General features: G+C 36.7%; 1 protein-coding gene across 3 annotated transcripts in view; it reads right to left on the reverse strand.

Moving 5' to 3' along the window:
• The window catches only part of LOC123551337 (uncharacterized), a 27,896-nt gene continuing 4,745 nt past the window's right edge, over positions 1-23,151 (reverse strand). The window contains exons 1-9 of one of the 3 annotated variants that reach the window (XM_045340197.2): positions 16,517-16,584; positions 11,891-11,977; positions 7,290-7,441; positions 6,414-6,565; positions 5,884-5,996; positions 3,955-4,042; positions 1,972-2,128; positions 1,004-1,118; positions 1-271 (exon numbers count right to left, since the gene is read on the reverse strand). In XM_045340197.2, coding sequence (XP_045196132.1) covers positions 219-271; positions 1,004-1,118; positions 1,972-2,128; positions 3,955-4,042; positions 5,884-5,996; positions 6,414-6,565; positions 7,290-7,441; positions 11,891-11,966 — 906 coding nt within the window. In that variant the 5' untranslated portion in view covers positions 11,967-11,977; positions 16,517-16,584 and the 3' untranslated portion in view covers positions 1-218. Of the gene's footprint in view, positions 272-1,003; positions 1,119-1,971; positions 2,129-3,954; positions 4,043-5,883; positions 5,997-6,413; positions 6,566-7,289; positions 7,442-11,890; positions 11,978-15,078; positions 15,160-16,516; positions 16,585-23,151 lie in introns of those variants that run through there. The other 2 variants (XM_045340198.2, XM_045340194.2) reach the window with 2 other exon arrangements.

Below are 23,151 nucleotides of genomic sequence, written 5' to 3' on the forward strand. Positions count from 1 at the left end.
TTTTAAACATTATAATATCATTTTATTTTGTATTCGTTAACAAAGTAACAAATAGTTGTCCTGTTTCAGTGGTATGTAAGACATTTGTAGACATAACATTTTAAACACACTTTGAATCTGCCATGAATAAAGTTCAATAAATTATGTTGATCAGTTTCAGTTTGGCGTACTATTAATGTTTTTGTTCTTTTATTCATGTGTAAATATATCCGCGTTGATCAAAGAAGCGACGCTAAGTAGATCATCACCACTGTCATGAAGAAGCCGGTGCCTGAAATATAAGGATATAGTGTACTATTAGGCAACAGTTACTATGCATCTTTAAAGACCTACAACTTAGTGAAAATACTCCCCCCCCCCACCACCACCAACCCCCTCAAAAAGAAAAAGACAAATTTCATGAAAACCATTCTGAAATTACTTGTTACAGCTTCATGTGAACTACAAGGTGACAGGTGAGCAATTTTATGTCCTTCCTAAAAGTTTCACACCTTTTGTGCTAATTTAATCAGCCAAATCTCTTATCACACTATAGAAATGGTGAATTAAACTTAACGAAATACCTCAGGTACTATGTATATGGCTACATTTCAATAAAATGTTAACACATTAAACATATTGTCTTGGCTAAATATATACAACAATTTCAGTTGTACGGAAATGTACAACTGATCAAATGTTTCATATGTTCTCGTCTGTTTTTCGTGAATTTCATACTCTGAGCAGGTTAAGTTGTTACATAATCGCTACAAAAGTGATATTCCAGTTTAATTTCCTTGTTTCCACTCTAATCGCACGTATAAGATTTAACGACGTCTGTTGACAATAGCCGTAGCATGAGCGGACATGATAGTTGTTACATTTAAAACTTGTTACGGTGCCTGGTGTAACAGGTCTGAACCCAAAGGTAGATAGGAGCATATGATTTGTAGTCTGGTTCCTTTGCCACTCTTGCCCGTGATTTCCCTATCTTCGTGAAAGTAAAGAAATTAGTCCTACTTACGTGGCATGTAAGCAGCAGATGTTGTGTCAATGATGTGCAAAACTTTGCCTATACTCTTCGTATACTCGCCATTTGAACTCCTCCTCCTCCTTTTCCTTGCTGGACCGCAAACCGACTAAAAAATGGTCAGACATTAGCAATATCCAACAGTAACATTGATACATTTGCAAGATTAATCGAGTCACACACTTAGTATAGGCCTATTCTGATGCCGGTAACAGTAAAGCGTGTTCACAACGCCAAATATATATCGTATCAAAAGCATGCGCGCCTTGTGAGAGCCGATCTTGCAAAATTCATTAGAGCTGAATACAGCATCCCTGACTGAGCTACTATTATAATAACCCTATTATTTATAATAAAACTAGAAATGTGTCTATACAACCGCCGCCCCCCCCCCCCCCCCCCCCCCCCCCCACAGCCCCCATAAAAAAAGAAAATAGTATCGTCATTGAATCCGCATCACTCGACTGAAACAGACGCCGTTCCATCCTACCGGACTAAGGTCGCATAATATAAAAGCCTTTCACTAGGTGAAGGTGCGGGTAGATATATCCGACTCGTGGGTAACCATTCAGACACTAAGGAGGCTCTGCCGAGTTACCACAAAACAGTTACCCGAGAGCCACTTTTTTCCCATCTTGACATTCAACTATCGATAGATGCATCAATAGAAGAAAATAAAACGAATGCTTTTCCTTTCGTAAATATGTTGTAAAAGTTTTATAGTAATATATTATGGATTTACTCGTTCATTCATAAGTTACAGGACTAGAGACCTTGTATACCCCCTGTGGTGTAAGTTTTGCCAGCATCCATAAAACGCGGGAAATTCTTGTGTTTATCTAAAAATACTTTATTAGGTTATCAGACACGCGTTTAATTATGTCAAACGAAATTACTTATAGGGAAAAGCAGACATCGTATCTTACTAGCATTAAAATTTGAATTGATCGTAGAATACTTACGTCACAACTGCTACTCGATGGCGGACATACAAGAAGAGTACAAGTTAGGTACACGTTGGGCTCATCGAAGAACTTGAAAGCCTCGATCGTTGCCGATGCCTCAGTATTTTCGGCGTTCGTGGAGAAATTGGAGATGAGCTGACCGACATCGGAACACCTGTATCATAAGAAAATAATGTTCAGTTCTGTTTAGCCTTTAGGCTGCTGGCAGCACGTGATTCTGCCTTTGCAACCAATGCATATCAAGATCAGCCTGCATACTGGTGAAGCCTCTACATCGTCTGCACTGTTCGCTATTCAGGCAGGAAATTTTCAGTGAACACCCCTTCGAATAATAAAATTGGTACTGCCCAAACTGAACGATAGCCCAGTCCATTTTAGTAATACAGTAGGGTAAAGGTTGAGCAGGAACTGCACAAATGAACTGTTCATATAAAGAACACCCAGATTATATCATTTATGAAATTTACTTTATATATAGTATTTAAATAATTGTTCGAAATAAAAGTAAATGCGCATTGTTCAAGTGAGTTTTCAAAATTATTCTAAGGTGTGTCGTACTCGTATCTAAATTTTGCTTACTAGTATTGTCTATCATGTAATATTCAACGCGAGAATACCTCCATGCAGTTACTAAGACAACATACTCAGCGCACTTAAAGCCCTGCTCCGCGGCTATTCAAATTCTAGTGTGTGTATGCAACCCATGATTACAATAGGTAACAGTTAACGGCCACGTGCCACACTTCAGCACGCAAAACCAGTGGTATTTCATATAGAATTATATGTAAAATAGACTATTTTGACAAATGTCACTGTTCATAGTCAGGATTTTTATGCTTTTTAAGTGACAATTCAAGGTTAAAGGTAAGACGGCAGCAGGGCTTTAATGACAGACCCTTCCCGTTTTTTATTTGTTTGGTTTGAAGTGGCACTGACAGTTATAGGTCATGATGGTGCAGAAGACCTCTGGCACCCTTCCGTGCGGGCACCTGGGTAGAACCACCGACCTTCCGTAAGCCAGCTGGATGGCTTCTTCACAGGGAGGTACCTCTTATTTCTGGCATGACTCTTACAACACTATATACAACAACAGCTGTCGGGAGAACCGCAGCGCTCAACTATTCAATGAATTATTAAAAGTCGAAAAGGGGGACAAGATTGTAAAATTGCAAAACAGGGTTATGGAACATGTACCATACATACCAGCTGATGACAATGGACAACTGTGAAGTTTCAATCAACTCCATAGTGGGTACTGAGATACCACCTTACATAAAAACACAACCAAAAAATGTCGTCAAAAAGAGACATAATTTTGTAATAATGCAACGGAGAGTTATGGAACCTGTGCACTGCATGTTAGATCACAGAGAACAAGTGTGTGAAGTTTCAATCCGTTCCCATTAGTGGGTACTGAGATACCAATTTACATATAAAAGTTTAAACCTTAACCAAAAAAGGGGGCATAATTTTGTAAAGCAAAATAGAGTTACGGAACTTGTGCAATGTAAGTCTATCACAATGAATAAATGTGTGAGGTTTCAATCCATTCCCACAAGTGAATACTGAGATACCAGCTTACATAAAATTTAACCAAATCGGGACGCCGACGCATGGGCGAGTCCAATAGCTCTTAGGCTACATATTCTAAGGTAGTCGAGCTAAAAACTGAAACATTTTAAAAATCATTTGCACTTAAGAAATCGAACCAGTCATGTATCAAACTTTCCATTTATTTATCCGGCGTGCATGCAGATTGGCGCAGTTTTCATGAGTTTACAACAGAATGTCGGTTTATATATATCACTCGTATGTTAACCAACTTCTTTTTTTAGATTTCTAAGGTGTTGTCCGCAAATTAACAACTTATCCATTTACCGAATGACCTAATATACGAGTCAGACGTCGCGGAGACGAGGTTAGCTTTGGCTTCCCACATACATCACTATGCAAGACGTCACACAAATTACTTTCACTTACCAGTCGGTGATTAAAAGAATAGAGTTTGACGACGACGAGTCGGTACCTGGGTAAGCCGTGCATGATGTTATTTCAAGTGTATAGTTCACTGAAAGTATAAAAAGATTGCATTACAGCAAATAATTCAAAAAGGTGTGGTTGCATTATGTATAAATAGAAATTTGATGTTTAACCAGAGCTGTCTGAGGACAGCAATGCTCGACTATTCAACATCCTTGTCAACTGAATGAATACAAAAGTCGAAAAAGGGGCATAATTTTGTAAAAATGAGAGAACAGGGTTATGAAACATGCGCAGTGCTTATCAGCTCATGACAGTGGACAAGTGTGTAAAGTTTCAATCCATTCCCATAAGTGGATACTGAGATGCCAGCTTACATACAAAAACAACCAAAAACTGCTAAGTCGAAAAAGGGGCATAATTTTGGAAAACAATGCAAAGAGTTATGGGACCTGCACAGTGCAATGTCAAATCTAAACAGTGAACAAGTATGTGGTTTCAATCAATTCATTAGTGGGTACTGAGATACTAGCTTAATACATACAAAACCTTAAACAAAAATTTCCAAGTCGAAAAAGGGGCATAATTTTGTAAAAAAGCAAATAAGTTATGGAACCTGTGCAATGCAAGTCAGTTTATCACAGTGAATAAGTGTGTGCAGTTTCAATCTATTCCCACAAGTGGTTACTGAAATACCAGCTAACATACAAACACTTGACCAAATCGGGACGTACACGCCGACGCCGACGCATGGGCGAGTCCAATAGCTCTATTCGTTAAATAGTTGAGCTAAATACAGGTACCTGGCCGGAAGTTAAGAGCTGTCAGTACGGCAACGCTCGACTATCCAAGAGCTGTGTCAATTGAAAGTCGAAAAATAGTTTAGTTAAAATGCGGCAAAACAGTTATGGAACTTATACATGTCAACTCACAGCGAACATTTCGATCCATTCCCAGTAGTAGGGTATTGAGATACCAGCTTACAAACAAAAACTTGACCAAAAATTGCTAAGTGGAAAACGGGGATTAAATTTGTAAGAAAGGAAACGAGTTATGCAATCTGACGAAAGTACATATCCTATTACGCTACGCTTAGGATCTGAAAACGAGCTATTGATAGCCTCGTTCTGACGACCCTTCCGCTAGCCAATCAAAAGCTAACTTACAACATTCTGCAAGCTTTAAAAAGCCTTGGTTTTTGATATCTACAATTTTTATGTCGAAAGATGAAAGATAGCCGGTTAGCTCAGCCTGTAGGGCACTTGCTCTGTAAGCGAGAGATCCCGGGTTCGAGTCCTGGATTGACTGCAAATTTTTCTTACTCTTTGACATTCAAATAAGTTGTCCGATTGGTTCAAATAAAAACAGATTTGCGAAAATAAAAATAGCAATATTGGAAATCCAAAATATACAGAAGACGAATGTGAATGGGTCATTCTCAGATCTTCGTTTAGAAGATCAAGTACTTTAGTCAGATTGACGAGTTATGGAACATTAACCTTGCTTTGTAAGTTCATCACAGTGAATAAGTGTATCACGTTTCAATCCATTTCTCAAGTGGCTACCCATACCAGCTTACAAAATGTTAACAAAATCAGTGCGCAGACGCAGACGAATGGGCGGGTCTAATAGCTTTAGAAATGGTTATGAGCGGGTGGAGTTAAGCATTTGCGAGGGTGTGAATCTTGGGCTACTACGAAACATGAAGAAACTGAAGTCGCAAGGGCGTTAAAAGGGGTATCTTTGTAACATTGACCTTTTGAGCCACTGGCTCTACAATCGGCAGAAACCTTCAACTGGCTGTAGCTATCGTACTTTCTCAGAATCTTGCAACCAAAAGCGTTGACGGTGGGGCGGACAACGTCATTCAATAATAAGTCCTTTTTTCAAATTGACCATGTAAAAAAGACAACCGGAACAGTTACTTACTCGGGAAGTAGATTGTCCAAATAACTGGATCTCCAACATTAGCAGACGTCGGATTTAAGTCGGATGTGATGTCATACGTAACATTCATTGAAACCACATCGTCGATATCGATGCTGAAAGTGAAGTTAAGTTCCTAAAGAATTAATTGCGAAGAAACCAGCAGACAAATATAGGGTAAAATAGCACAGCTGCAATCACTTAGTTGAAATCTTATACAATATATACTTTACGGCTTCGATGCTGGAAGGGTGCTACCTTTGCACGTTCGTTCACTATGTTTAGGAATTTCATATGATTCACTTCAAAAAGTAGATCGGAATACAAACTTGTACAGCAATAGGGCTGTACAAAAGACCAAGTTGCAGATTCTAATTTTAGTGTTTACGATTCGTTTAAAATCTCATGTTTAAAACCCCTCATTTTGTGAAAACTAACAGCCTATGCTTTCTTTTCGAAAACAGACCGATTTTGAATGTAGTTTCCGTAAAACTGCTAAGCGTACATCAATTTATTAAACAAACTATACTCACGAGACTGCTAGTGTGTCGTCAACAGAGGACGCAACACCGGAATCAGAAATCTCAATACACGTGATGTTTACAATCTCAACTTCCTGCCCACCATGGATCTGATTGGTCAACATACCACTGTAGGAGCTAAATGTAAAGAGAATCGGCTGATCCTGTTGAGGAAAAATGAAAATGAACATTCGTAAAATTGTCAAGTGTGGTGATGTTCGACGTAATATTAGTACAGGAAACATTCACTTTGCCAATGCAAAACAAATAGTAAACAAATATAAAAAGGTGTACTAACAAAAAATCACGCTATGTTAGATGGGATGTCAATGATTTAGGACTAATTTGGTTAGCTTACAAAACTGTTTCGCCTACGGCATAATGAATATCCTGAAATGTACCAGCTGTCCAGTAGTCTAGTGGTAGAGCGCTCGCTTCTAGTGCGGAGGAGATCTTTGGTTCGATCCCTGGCCGCATAATATCAAAGATGTGAAAAGTGGTACAATAGTAGCTTCCTCGCTTGACGCTCATCATTAAGAGGTTAATATTAGGACTGGGCAGCTGGGTGTCAGTATGTGACTCGGTGGGGTACCATGCCACGTGTCTATGGCGTGATATTACAGTGAGGCTGCTCTATAAACTTGGGCATTGCTCTCACTGCTACAAGTAGACACCCTCGTTTTTTATGACTGAAAAACTTTAAAACAGAAGCTGAACCCGAACACAAGCACACAAACTGAAAAGTACCGTAAAACTATATTCAAGTTGTACACTTCAGTTTCTGTTCAAGTTGTAAAACAAAATAGTTCCGTTTGAAATTATACAAGGAAGGAACTGCCAGGTAGGAAGATATTAAATTGCCAATAAAAGCTGTTCCACAATACTTACTTTATCGCATTCGGTAATTTCCGCGGTGCCAGCAGCCTCAACTCCAGTCACGGAACAGTTCTTACCGTCTGCTTCTTGGATCGCAAAGTAGTTCATGGATGAGTAATTAGTCGGCAAACCGGAAACCGCAATGGTGTTGTTTGGGTAACATGCTGAGGAAAAAAACAACATGTCTTTATTATTGAATTCTAAACAATGCGCAACTAAAACTGTTAGTTGTATATTTTTTTAAGATTTAACATTTGTAGGGTTCCCACAAAGCAGAGGAAATAAAATTCCCTGATTTTACCCTGACCAAAGTCCCAGTTTTACTCACGGAAGCTTACCTGGTTATAGATCAATAAATGTTGGCTTCAACCTTCCCTGCCAGCTAAATTTAACCACCTTATAATGATAATAGAGTAAAGTCATGTATGCTGCAATATATTTAGAAGTAATTTGTTTTGTTTTATATTACAGTAGTATGTAGTTTGCATTGTAAAAAATATTGATAAAAAGTTTAGACATGAAATGAATTAATTTTAAACACACCCGTTTATTGTCAAAAGTTAAAAATTTAGAAATAAATATTTTCGCCAGAAATTTTTTTGCAACTGCAATATGTAAACATACCATTTAAGGTTTAGCAGTATATCACAAAACAACAGATTTTTTGAACGAATGAACAGCATCTTGACACACAACTTATCTGTCCAATACATGTTTTACTTTTCTGTCCCACAGAGTTGGATACTTAAAATATTCTGAATGAGTTGTCCCCCTTTAAATAAGAATGTCATTTGTAAACAAATAAATGTAAACAATCGTCAAAAACGATGTTTTATTTAGTTATGTAAAGTTTAAACACTCGCACGATGTTGCAAATGCATCAAAACGAAGACGTGTAACAGCTTTTAAAAACGGTGAGTTTTTTAAACTTGCTGAACTGTCCAGAAGTGTGGCCCCTTCATGCAGTCCCTTTCCGGAATTCAATACATATATCAGTAAATTGACAATGGTTTTGTAGAATAGTATAAATGTTTTACACGCCGTTAAATTTTCAGGTAAAACGATGCTTTCTTTCTATGATTTGATGACGTTCGAACTTTTTTCTCCGAAACATGGACCTATACCTTAATATGATTACAATACATGTCTTGGTTTTCCACAATTTTAATGCTGAAATACTGTTCCTAATGGAAAGAAATTACCTTACACTTTTTATATATATTGTGCTATTTTTTAACCTGTCAAGTGTGCATACATAATACGCTCTGTGCATTTATAGGTAATTAGCTTTGTATCGGGAAATATGCACGAGTTCTTCAGAGGAAATATTGCGCGACTTTAGGAGCGCAATATTCTTCCGCTGAAAAACTAGTGCATATTTCCCTATGCAATGATAATATCCTTTTTATTACATACGCATCTACACGTATAGATATGTAAATTTCATAAATATGTTCAATAGCCTGAATAGGATTGACAATACTGAACTAAATAGAAAAAATAGTGCAACAACACACACTGAAGTACGTCACGCACCCGATATGAAATTCAGGCGTCAGTGTATGGAAAAATATTGACGTTTCCGGTACCAGTGTAACTTAACGGGGAATCGAAACGACTATATAATAATCGATATTATATACTCAAACGCAAAAAGAAAGTGTGCACTTCTTTCTTATACCTTTGTTGAAAGGAAAAACACATTAGATTTCAAATCTGTGCTGTAATACAATGCCACGACTTAGTGAAACTCAGCGAATTGAAGCATTAACAATGCTTCAACAGGGTGACAACGTTATTTACGTGAGCAGAACGTTTGGGTGCCGAAGTAATGTCGTAATTCTTTTGCACAAGCAATTTCAGCAAACTGGTCAAATTGCTGTACGCCATAGATCCAGCTGACCTTGGGTGATAACCGCTACCCAAGAATGGAATGAAATTCCTCGTGACGTCATTCTACTGTTACGCTATGTCTAAGCGATGCCATACCAATGCTTGGTTAAATAGAGGTGGTCACACACAATATTTAAACAAAATAAAGTTTGAGGAACCGGCAGCTTTTAATCATCTGACAAGATTTACAACTTCCGTTTTTGATCCCTGTAGGCTTTGAAAAGCCAAAAATCCCCATAAATGTCAAAGTTATGAAAATAATCAAAACACATCAAATTGGCCATAAACTGCACTAAATTTTGGTACCAAACATGATATACTTTTTGACAAAATTATCTACTTCGGACGACATAATCTACTGCAGTTGACGAAAACCCGAGTGCACACTTTCTTTTGCGTTTGAATAAGATATTCGGTACAACTTCAGTGCTATCCGTATGATTTACGGAAAGAAATATTGGTAAAGTGTCTAAATATCATTATTGGATCGATCCAAAGTCAACAATGTAGAAATGTCCTTACTGCAGACCGAACAAAGTGCCGTAGGTACAAACAAATAGTTCCGTACCATACATTTATTTAACCATCAAAATATATTTTGCCACGACGGTATTTTCAGCTGTCGAACGTCAATTTAAACGTATTTTTCAGTGAGTATAATTGACTTTTTCGGCGACGCCGTCTTAATTTGTTTTCGTTACTTATGCCACGTGACTTCAGTTTGCAAATCAAACTACTTGATAACGCATTATAGATAATTTATCAAAATGGAAGATTTATGCAACACTGCCTGATTGGACGAGAGTGTCAATTTCTTTCACTCTGTTGATTGTGCTACGCTGAGTGAAATGTAGACAAAGCGTTTATTCTAAACGACGCTGTTCACAGTTTTAAGGCTAACTTTGGCTCAGTACATTTAGCAAGAATATTGATATATCTTAAAATGATAAGTTTAATAAATATGATAAAAACCTGTTCAAATACCAACATATATCAAATTAAAGAAAGAGCTGAATACGGTCTGTGTATCACATGAATAAGGGTGTGATAAGAGTCTTTTATGTAGAGAAGTGCTTTTTAAAAAAAGTTCCTTGTTACAATTGTCGTCTGTAGATGAAAAGGTTTCTTGCTTTTATGACTTATTCAGATTGCATATTAAAATGAGTACTTGTTTGCTTTGATATATTTGTTATAAATTATTTAACTGATTTATTATATATGAATATTTTTCTTTAGTACGGTATGCAAATATTGAAGTCAGCTGAAATCTGTTTCATTATATATATGCTATATAATGACTGAATCTCATTACACTGAAATGAAGGTACGTTGCATACAGTTATCTATGTGATATGACTACGTTCAAACTTTGCTTATGAAACAGAAATATTGAAATAATTACAATTGTATGTTTTGCTTGACCTTCATTTTTTTATAGGTGTGACGTCATTGCCCAAAGATTCACGAATAGCGAATATGCTTTGTTAAAGCGGGATCAGTTGGCCTATTTTAGAAATAAATAAAAATAAAAAAAAATCCTTTAATTGATTTTTCTCATGTATTCTAATCAAACTTGATTTGTAGCATCTTTATTAGGCCCCCAGCCAACTTTGTTCAGCTGGGACATTTGACCCCTTTTAGGGGCTGCTCAGTAGAGCTAAAACTAGAAATGCCTTTATACAGCGTCTCATGAACAGCTTGGTGGATCTTTGTCATACTTGGTCTGGAGCATCATTATAAGGTCCTCTTCCAAATTTATTTATATAGGAACTTGGGCCCTATTAGGGACCACTATAGCTAAAAGTAGATATGCCTTTCTTCGCATTAACCACTAAAATGTAATGGATTTTGATCAAACACGATGTGTAACAATATCGTAAGGTCTCCTGCTATTTTGTTACAAATGGGGATAGGGACCAATTTAGCTAAAAATATAAACACTTTTAATGACCTCTTCTCATGAACCGCTTCATGAATCTTCATCAAACTACTGCTGTAATTATTCGTCTAAGGATAAACGAAACAAAATTGCAACCCTACGAAACCTTTGCGAAAAATTAAAAGAGAACCATTTAAATTGTTAAAGTGCGGTGTTTAGTTTTGCAATTTGAAAAATGCTAGATGAAAGATGAATGTTTGATAAAAAAATTCATAAACTTCTTTCCTTATTACAATTCGCCGACAATCATTTTTAAAGATATTTCTTGTCTTCTTCTGACAGCAGTTATAAAGACAATTTAGGTCCCGTCTGAATAAAAGAGTTTTCAGAACTTAATTTGCAAATTTATTCAGTCAATCTCCTTTCAGCATACTAGTAGTTTTAAAACATAGATGAATAGCAATCTTACTGTGTAGAAACAATGGTCTAAACTAAACTTAATATATCAAATACAATGCTTACTGTAGTATTCATTAAATCAAATGCTTAGATATTAAACACATTTTCTTGGTCTTCTATATGTCGCTATCAGTTTGTAACTAGATACTTCTAGTATTTCTCATTTCATTCATGCAAATCTTGTGTAATTACCATCACGGAAATACAAAAGAATACAGTTATTCTGTGGCGCGTCTTTTAAATAAACTTATTTGCACTGAATTTGAAAGAAAAGCTGCTAAAAACGCGATACGTCGCGTTACACACGTTTACGTTCCATTCACAACATACTGATAAGGCAAATAATAGAAATACTGAAATCTTAGCAGAAAATTATACTTACTGTAAGTGTACCCTTGCACGGAATGGAACGGCAATCCCGCCATACCGAGGAAAACTAAGAATGTCCAGGCATACATGATTTCAAGCTCTGAAACGATAAATTTTTACACTTTAACTGCAATTATTCGTTATTCAAGTTTTGAGTTATGTTATTGATGTTTTTTTTTATAAAATAAACGAAAACAAAAACAAAAACAAAAAACAAAAACAAAAAAAAAAAAACAAAAACAAAAAACAATAAAACACTTTCAAATAACGTTAACTTGTATTATATATCTGTTTTACCCAAGTTTGACTACACTGACATATAATCGGTCACCTTGATTTTCATGTATTTCTTTAAGAATAGGTTGAAAAGAAACAATAAAGTATACAATCACTAACAATACGTCTCCCACACCACATACTCTTTCTTGGACAAGAAAGCATTTTCACTTAAAATTTGTCAGCATTACAGCATCCGCTGGCAAGATACTAATGAAAAATCGGTACTTTTTCTAAAACAAAAGTTCAATTTCAATCATTTTCCAAAAACGGGAAATATTGCATATTGTGTTGAATATATAAATAAAACAAAAATCCGAAAAATAAACTATTTTAGAACTATTCCAGGAACTATACGTTTGAGCCGAACAACGCATTTCAAGATGACACAAAACTGATTGCTCTTTGTAAATAATGGCAAAGTTCACCCCAGTGAAATTGCTGAAAAAGGAGATGTCCTTGTTTCAGATTTACGTCCTGTAGAAAGCAATCAACTTGCAACTTTAAATGCATACATGTTCTTTAATTATTCCAATATAAAAAACAGTCGGATCTTTTCCGTGAGAAACAAAACGAAGCAATTCAAACTATTTGTTTACACTTCAACCATGTGAAATTAAAGGCATGTACTATCACGAGACTCCCGTGCATTTTGAACCTCGTGGTGAATAAAGTGAATTTACTGTAAAATATGGTGCCTCAGTTGAGCCAGTTATGTGTTAATTTTAGAGAATATACATTAGAGAAGTGGTTATGAGATTATGCACGTGTACGAATATTTCAAAGTCTACTCTATATAATCGACGAAAGAGAACAAGTGTGCACTCGGCAAATAGCAACACTTATTATTTTCAGGTGTATACTGGACACTGATCCCAATGTTCTCAATTTTCAGATTCTTGGTTCCGTAGACAGAGTGAGTACTGGACCGCGCTACTTCCTCTGTTAAGATCGCAGTAATGTAAAGTCGTGTCCATTTCTGTGCCGGAATTGCAATACACATTAGCAGTTTTAAAGCAGCATGCCTGCAGATTTGGCTAAAAAATAATCTCTTTCAAACTGAAGTTTGGTCATATTATGAACATTAGAATATAAATTTTTGTTTCTAACGTATTCTAAAAGTTCCAAATCAAGAAAAAAAGATGACCGCGCCGGGAATCGAACCCCGGACCGCCGCGGCAATAAATACATTTTCCCATCGTCGTAACCAATAGCGATATAGCTGAAGTATTGAATAATTTCTTCAAAAAATAGATGTTTATAATCTAGACAGTTTACCTGGAGTAAAAGCGTGAGAAACGCTTTTCGATTTTCATCGAATAAAGTAGTAAAAACAGCAAATTCTAAATTAAATGTGTTTCCGCAACAAAGTTTGTAAGTAATTAAGTTTTAAAGCCTTCTTAAGGTTTCGAAGTAGGCCTTGAGAAACAAAAATCAAACACCAAATCATAGAAAGAAAGAATTGTTTGACATGAAAATTGAACAGCATGTAAAACATGTATATTACTTTATGAAACAAGTGTCAGTATACTGATATAAAACATAGAATTCCAGAAAAGGACTGCCTAAAGGAGCTCCACTTCCGGTCAGCTAAACGCCTTTAAAAACTCACCATTTTCAAAGAACAGTTACACATGTTCGTTTTGATGCATTTGCAATAGCGTGCGAGTGGTGAAATTCGCATAACAAGGAGGAACACAGTTTTTAGCAATTGTTTATCTATTTCTTTACAAATGGTGTTCATTTTCGAAGGGAGACAAACTGTTTTCCGGTTATTTTAAGTACAAATGTGATTCATGTTTAAAGGGTGACAACTTTTTCCGATTTTAAGTAATCGTCGGGAAAAAGTTGTCTCCCTTAGAAAATGAATGCCATTTGTAAAGAAATAAAGATACATAATTGCTGAAAACTATGTTCCACCTTATGTGAAATTTCAGCACTCGCACGCTATTGCAAATGCATTAAAACGAACATGTGTAACTGTTCTTTGAAAATGGTAAGTTTTTAAAGGCGTTTGGCTTTCCGGAAGTGGGGCCCCTATAGGCAGTCATTTTCTGGAATTCAAAGTTTATATCAGGATACTGACACTTGTTTCGTAAAGTAATATACATGTTTTACATGCTGTTCAATTTGCATGTCAAAAAAGTTTTTCTATGATTTGGTGTTGTTTGATTTTTGTTTCTCAAAGCCTACTTGGAAACCTTAAGACATAGCATTTATTTCAAGATATCTAAAAAAAATGTCTTTCTTGTCGAACGATCTGGAGGCATGCCACTTTAAATCTATGAAATGAAAAATTGAAAAAAGAAATCTTTAAGGTAACTCGACATGGGCAACCTAGATGGCATCACGAAATTGGGATTGGTCACATTATTCACTCGTATAGACGATATGCTGCTACAGAGGTCTAAAGGTGCACTTTAATCATTTAATACACACATATACAGTGTAAAAATTATAAAATCAAACCATGAAAACTAATCAATTTTGTGCACATTTTGCAGAAAAGTTATGTATCCAAACTGAAAATAATTTATATCCTATCTTTGAATATGTCCTTCGGCTGCTCCAGCTATGAACAAAAGAATTATCCACTGAGTTTTATGCTATTTGCTCTGTAATTTTGTAAGTAAATTACAAATTTCAATATTTTGTTGCAAATAAATTCAGTTGCAAGGGGCTATGCAATTTCATGAATGTGTTTATCGTAAAACTCTCCCAGTCCTATCAACGGAAAGTGAACACAAACCGAGCTGTTTTTTTTGGGTATATTACACGGTGTTTGATGACCATTACATGTTCAAATACAGAAATCCTCATCTAAACTGGCTCTATAGGGCGGGGGAGGGGGCAGAAAATCAAGAAAATGTACTTATCAATTACATTAAACATACATTGATTTAGTATGGCCTAACTAAGACGCACACTTTCCATGAGATTTCCATGCAAGTTAGTGTAGTTTTGAAATTGAGGGTTATTCAGACAGTAGCACGCACATTTGAACTAGGACACCGACTGAAAAAATTGTAAACGTTTTATAAAATCAAAATACAATCAATGTAGAATTACTAAGAAAATAACAGAGCACTCAAAACTCTAAATATTTGAGGATGTAAAGTCTCAGAAATAAGGACAACGTAAAATTACATGTACTTTGAATTTTTTAATGACCCTCATACTATAGGCAGGCTTCAACTTTTTAGGGTGTAAAATATAGAAATTTATAACTTACGAACGAAATTCCAGAGCAAATAGCATAAAACTCAATGGATAAGTTCTTTTGTTCATAAGTGGAGCACCAGATGGACATATTCAAAGATAGGAAGATATAAATTATTTTCAGTTTGGATACATAACTTTTCCGCAAAATGTGCACAAAAATTGACTAGTTTTCATGGTGAGTTTCAGAACATTTGATTTTATAATTTTAAAAAATTAAATGCATTTTTACAATTATATACGTGTGTATGAAATGGTTAAAATGCATCTTTAGACCTCTGTAGCAGCATATCGCCTATATGAGTAAATAATGTGACCAACCCCAATTTCGTGAAGCCATCTTGGTTGTCCATGTCAAGTTACCTAAACGAAGAGCCAAGATACAAAAAAAAAAAGTACTTTCGAGATATTTCTGATTTTAAACATTAGGTTTTCATGCGAAAGGTTCAACTGATTTCAAAACTTCTAAATTTTTCATAATTATCTGCAATTGTATACAAATTGTATTACCTCCAAATAGTTGGCTGTACATTTTTTCTGTGATTTGAATTATTCTCACTGTGTTTAAACATTCTGCATAAATTCTCAAATCATATAAAACCTGGATATATCAAAATTGATTAGTTTGCGACACATGAAACCACTATCCAAATCCACAGACATTTGGGGCTTTGACAAGCTCATCTTAGTATTGGTCAAGAACGTTCTACCTATTACCAATACACAGACCTATCTGGCGAACATGAACAGTTTCCTAAGCATCTAGAAGCATTTTGAGAATACCCTATAAACTATCAGGCCTAAATATACTCAAGATTCCAAACTTCTCATTTTTTACATCTATTGACCTTCCTCCGGGCAGTTTTATTTAACGTTATCTGACACACTCATGTTTAGCTGAGGTGTTGCATGTGCTATGGAACAGCTGCATTTGAAAGCGTTGGTTCACTATATTTTCACACCGTAAATGAAGGTCACCCCAAATTCAAGATGGCAGAAGTACCTTAATCTGTTGGAATATTATGATAAGAATCTCTTACTTAGCCGATTATATTCAAGAAAATGAAATTATTGAATGTTTGAAAGATGTACAATGTACAAGTGTACTACAGTATAATAAAAATAGGTTCAATAAAAAACTTACCTTGAATAACCTTTCTTCTGTGGATCCGAGCTGCTAGTAACTACCACGCTACGAATCTCCTATTTATACATAACAATTTTCCCGCCAAAAAGAAAGCGGGGAAAACGAGCGGGAAAAACGAGCTCGACGTCTGCACGTAAATACCGAAACCATCAACTATTCACTCTGATGTGTCGTGTTTGCCAGATAATAGGCTGACTAAAATATCGGGGGTTTCTCAAATGATTTATAGTGTACACACTATGGTGTAACCTAGAAACAGGGCTATAGCAAGCGGGGCGGACAGAATTGTTACTATATCTAATTGAAAACATAGCACTATTTTATTTCTTCTAATCGTTTGCGTCTGCAAACTAGAGATACACCTATTCATATGTTTTTTTTTAAAGTTGGATGCGTTTCGGTAATTTTGAACGTACTTAGTAAGCGTTTAAATACATGTTTTAATGACCTTTACTTGTTTGTATTATTATCGAACTTTAAGGATTTATATATTTGTAAACCGAAATCTAGCGAAAAAAATCACATTTTCAAAAACATTTTGACAGCTTCTGATCTCAGATGTAAGATTAATCTATCTATCGTAGTTTCGCAGTCAAGACAGACCAAAGAGAGTTAATTGAAATCTAAACTATATATTTCTTTTTACTTAATGAGAAAAATATTTTTATCATAATTTATATTATTCGGAAAAATTGTGATCCTAGAGAACGTAACCCGAAAATTCTACTTATTTACTTCAAATTTCAAAAGACGTTAAACTTACTGAATTTAAATTTCTATGTTTATCAAAATTTCAACTACTTACTCGAAATTTCCACTTACGCAACGCGAAATTTTGCCTTACTAACTCGAAATGTTGGCTTACTTACTGGAAGTTTTGGCTAAAAATGGAATATCAAGACCCCAAAAAAATGACTTAAATATGGAGGCTGATTTGTGCCATTTTGTTATTTAGTTCTGTCGCAGCGACACAACGACACACGTCGTTATGAAGCCTCTGCCACACGTCGTCCAGCATTACATGATAGTATTAATTATCCCCCGACGAAAGCCGGAGGGATATAGTTTTGGCGTTGTCCGTCCGTCCGTCCTTCCGTCCGTCCGTCTTTCCGTCCGTCCGTCTTTCCGTCCGTCCGTCCGGAGCCATATCTAGGAAGTGGTTGGGAATATTTATATAAAACTTCATAAACATGTTCACCACTATAAGTTTATTCGGCCCGTCAAGTTTCAGTCAGATTACCCTAGTAACACCAGAGTTTCTAGTGTTAACTATATAGGGTACTATAAATATGGCAATTTCTGCATCATAACTTTTGATATATTTGATATATTTAACCTAGAACTATGAAACTTAAACAGAATTTAGATCACCATAATGTGGTTGTGTACAAACAATTTCGTTTGGATTTATTTTGTAAAATAACATTAGGTAGAATTTAATTAAATTTCTTCCATTTTTTCCATGTACATTTATTGTAAACATGTGAAGTTATGTACCCACACCTGGTCACCCCCTTACCTTGGTCACCCCCCTCCCCCCTCCAAAAAAAAAAAAAAAATCATTCCTTATTTTAGATTTTTTCAAACGAACTTCATATACATGTCCACCACTATGAGGTCATGGGGCCCGTCAAGTTTCAGTCAGATTGCCCAAGTTACACCAGAGTTATGGCCCTTAGAAGTTTCTAGTGTTAACTATATAGGGTACTATAAATATGGCAATTTCTGCATCATAACTTTTGATATATTTGACCTTGAACTATGAAACTTAAACAGAATTTAGATCACCATAATGTGGTTGTGTACACACAATTTCGTTCGGATTTCTTTTGTAACTTCAGAGTTTTTGCCCTTTAATTGTATAAAAATCCATCTATTTGTACATAACAAATTTTCCAATTGGTAGAATTTCATTGAATTTCTTTCATTCTTTTCCATGAACATTTATTATAAACATGTGAAGTTGTGCACCCACACCTGGTCACCCCCTTACCTTACCTTGGTCACACCCCCCCCCCCCCCCCCCCCCCCCCCTCAAAAAAATCATTCCTTATTTTAGTGTTTTTTTTTCCAAACCTTACACGAATATTTATCAACATGCAAGTTGTACCATTCTCCCACCTCGCTCCTCCACCCAGTCATGCCCAACACCGATCATGCATCCTCTGCCCCCAACCCCCCTCCACTTCACCCAATTTTTTTTTTCATTTTTAATTTTTCATCAATATTTATAATCAACATGTGAAGTTTTGTGCCCTCACCCGTTTAACATCCCTTCCCCCCTCCCCCAACTGCACCAACCTTGCCCCCAGCCATGTTCAAGATATCTTACTTGATTGTGTTCTCTTAAGGACGTCTGTTCTTTTAAATTCATATGTACATATTAAACAGCAACACTTGGTGCAAAACCACTCAAAGACAATATTTCGTTCCAGTTAAACTTCAAGCTCACATTTCAATTAACTGCATTTAATTTTAAAAGCTAAGCTTATTGCAGTAAGCATATTCCATTCAAAATAAATTCTCTAGTCAGGATCAAAGTATCATACATTTATTATGTACTCCTTAATTAAATATTTGTTTTCTGTTAAATTGATTTTGACTAATGAAATTATTTGCTTCTTAGTAATATCAAGGGATACCAATTCATCGAATTTGCTTGTTAAACTGGAGATAAAAGGTAGTAAGAGTTTGATATTGATGGAATATTTGTAAGTCTCTAGTGACATATTACCAGAGAATATTGCTCACTCTTATCCCGAGCGCCACTCTACACACTTCCAACCACGACCTCATATTACAGTATATTTTTTTTTCATGGAATATAGATACAGGGCAATCCGTCCGTCCCTCCCCCCCCCCCCCCCCGTATAATTTTTACCCATATTATAAAATTGTCCAGCATTGGAAAAACACCTTACGCTTACCTCAGTTAGATGGACTGTCGTGCGAGCAAACACCAGATCCCTATCTGAAACGTCAATACAACACCTTCGTGAGGGGGTTAGACAAGGGTCATGGCAGATCTTATCCGAGCAGTAAATTTAGCACTCTTAGAGAAATCCGATTTTACTTCATCAATGATACGGCAAGTGGAATACAAAGCTCAGGCCCTGAAGTCAGGCGACGTTTTGTAGGGCTATGTCTGGCGGGGCACCATAATGACGTTTGGTGGGGCGACGTTATGCAGGGCGACATTCGGCGGGGCGGCGTTCGGCGGGAAGGTATTTGACGGAGCGTCGTAACGACGTTCCGTTGGGCGACGTTTGGTGGGGCGAAGTTCAGCGGGGCGCTATAACGACGTGTGTCGTTATATAGCTGCGACAGAATAATTTACGCAATGTCAGAAATCAGCCACCATACAAAAAAAGAGGATAGCACAGAATGAATAAATACAGAGATATTTGGAACAACATTCCTCTTTCCTCATATGTAAAAAACTACTTTCGATTATATCAAAACGGTTTGACGAATACGGAAATGATATACGGTCGACGCGTGATACGAATTGTGAACATGGACTCGAGCTCTATATAGCCTTCCGTATGTCGATCGGTCGGTCATGTGAATTCCAAAACAGAAAAATACAGACTGGCGGTCGATCAACCATATGACTTCCGAATAAAAACTACGACCAGAGTATCGGGCGGCGGTCACCATATGGCTACATAATAAGTGACATATAGCATTGTCTTTGCAGTAGCTGGAGATCGAAATTTCCAGATACAAAATCGAAATGTTGAGTATTAAAGATTAGTAAAATCCATTTCTGGAGTAACTTAATTCGAAATGTCGAGCTAGCAAGACGATATTTCGAGTAAGGTATCTCAAACTTTCGAAATACATGGTATAGAGTAAGTAAGGTACGTAACTCGAAGTTTAAATTTAATTACTTCATAACATAACAAGCAGCTGGCATTAATGCTATTCCGTATAATGCAGCCTTGTGAAAACGTTTAAAATTCTATAGTCAAAGTTTATCTATTTTACAGTTCTGCTTGAAATTGTTTACGTTTGTCTTTCTTGGAAACCAGGTTACAAATGTATACAGCTCTGAATTTAAACGCCTTCCTGTTGATATCCAACATTGCTCAAAGTAATGTTCGTGTACAGCCTCACTCTAAAACGTTTAAAATAAAGCTATGACATATCCATAATAAGATATTCCACAAGATTGTTTTGAAATAATTGAATAAAGTCGTGGCCTTAATATTACTCTAATACCATCTGAAAGAAAACAGTTTAATACATCACTTGAATATTTTGAGATGCCCCCTTACATCCTTAATCCGGTTTGCATCGTTATTGGGATCTACTAGAAATGCCTAATACGCCGTGCATAACATATGTGTAAACACGGCGTATCATCGAGTAACACGACGTATCACAAATGGACAATGTGACAGTTGATAATCAAGAAAATAAATAGAATATTTAGAGGTTATTACACAGGGCTGGTGTGCCTTAAGGCGATATTGGCATACTAGGAGAGGTATTAGCCCGAGGGCTACTCGAGCTAATACCGGTCTAGTATGCCAATATCGCTTTAAGGCACACCAGCCTTGTTTTATTACCTTTTTATTGCATATGTTCCACTATACTGTTAAAGTAATAACAACATTAAAACAATTTCATGTTACACAGCGTGTTGGAATGTCTATGTTATGTGCGGGAACGTCAACGTTTTCTGATGACGCTGACGTTATTTCCTTTCAAACATTTGTTTTTAATTCATGCATTTTAGTGCCGTAGTTTCTTGTGTCCGACTTATTCAACCACCATATAGAAGAAGAAGCTAGCGAAATTATGTATTCAAACAATGCTTTCTTTTTAAAATTAGTGTTAGTTTGTATATACTTGACATTCTGCCAGTGGAAGTATAAAATCTTGATTTTCGAACAGCCGGAAGTGTGCCTGATATGGATTTTTGGCACACCCGGAAGTGTGCCTGATATCGATATCAGGCACACCAGCTCACAGGAACGCAAATATCGGCCTAACGCTGCTCATATACGTTTAAATCCAGTGCAAATTTGTTACTATATTTAGTAACATATGCAATATTTCTGTATATACGTATACTCTGTCTACTAAGCCATGTCTCATATAAATATCTTCTTTTTCAAAAGACAATCAAAAGGTTTTTCCCTAAATAAGTGAAAAACTGTGTGGGTTTGATTCCAAACAGACGTCACCCTTAAAACACAACACAACAGCATATAGAGCATAATGAAACTGAACAATTAACACCATCCGTAAAACACAACAGCATAGCACAGAAAGTAATGAAACAGAACAAAGAAAAAAAAGAATAAGAATAAGGCTCAAATAATGATGTCTATTTCGGACGCCTGCAACACCTCCCTCCCATCCGCGGAAAAATAGTTATTTTGCCTAGTTCACATTTGGCCTGCGATGCGTCTGCAGAGCCCGTATCCTCCTTTCCGTGCGGCCTCCGTGTGAAGGCAGGAGGCAGCTGTGTGATTTTTGTACGAATTCACGGGCTCTGCAGCCTCTACAATTTTATTTAGCGAAAAGTTATACAAACTCGTAAGCCCCGTAGCCCGTACACATGTCTCGGTTGGCATTGCCCTATCCCCGCACGGGCATCGTTAGGCGGCCGCGCGCTGATCGTGCAACCATCGCACGATTTTCTGTGGACATGGTGCCCAAAAGAAATCGTAGAGATTGTGAACGGCCCTCGACAGCTGCCGTAAGGCTGCCGCTCGTTGCCCGTGCAGTACCCATGAAATCAAACGGATATTGAGCAATCATCGCACGGCAACCTTATAGCTGCCGCACCATTGCCGTGCGGCGGCCTTGATATGGGCATGGTTATATATATTGGCCATCTCCAGCATGTTTCCATTATTTGTCACTTCAGAGAAATGACAGTACCACTAACACTCAGAGCGGTATACCTGCGGTTGCAGTTGAGGCAGGTCAGCAGAAATATGAATTTTTACACAACACTCCTCTTTATACGCTACGGACGGGCGCCATACGATTTCCGTGGAAAGCTTGCAAAGACTTCACGGCAACTGCACGCAGCGTCCGTACGGATTTCTCACGACCTTCCCCCCGAGAGCCTGTACTAAAAAAGGCACGATACTCCTATATAATGAGAACTTATACGCCGTACCCCTTAGCCACCTACGATACCCCAAAACCCAAAAGGAAAATCATAGACTAATTTATCGCACGGCGCCCTGATCAAATGTGAATTAGGCATTTCTAAACGGTATTTCCTGCACTCTGGGACATACCTAAAGAGTGTCAGTATTCGTATATTGAAGTGGGTAGGGTCGATGAAGCAATATTACATGACACCATGGTGTTCATAACTCATATCAAAAAGAAATCATTGTGACGTGTAGTAATTCCAGAAAATTTTGTACTTTAATATACTGAGGAATTTCAGATAGCCAATATACTTGTAAAAGGTATTTATCTTCTGAAATTATTTGTGATTGTTTTAGAGTAGAGTTCGAGAGCTGGAATGGATAGGGGCAAGACTCTTATAGTGCATAACCCATTTTTGTCCACCATTCTGTCGACCATTTTCATAAGATAATCGGAGGGGCATGCAGGCTGTAGTCCCGAATTCTATAAAACCGGTATGCGTAATTGAA

The sequence above is a fragment of the Mercenaria mercenaria genome, chromosome 4 (genome assembly GCF_021730395.1).
Source record: "Mercenaria mercenaria strain notata chromosome 4, MADL_Memer_1, whole genome shotgun sequence".
Classification (NCBI taxonomy): Eukaryota; Metazoa; Mollusca; class Bivalvia; order Venerida; family Veneridae; genus Mercenaria; species Mercenaria mercenaria.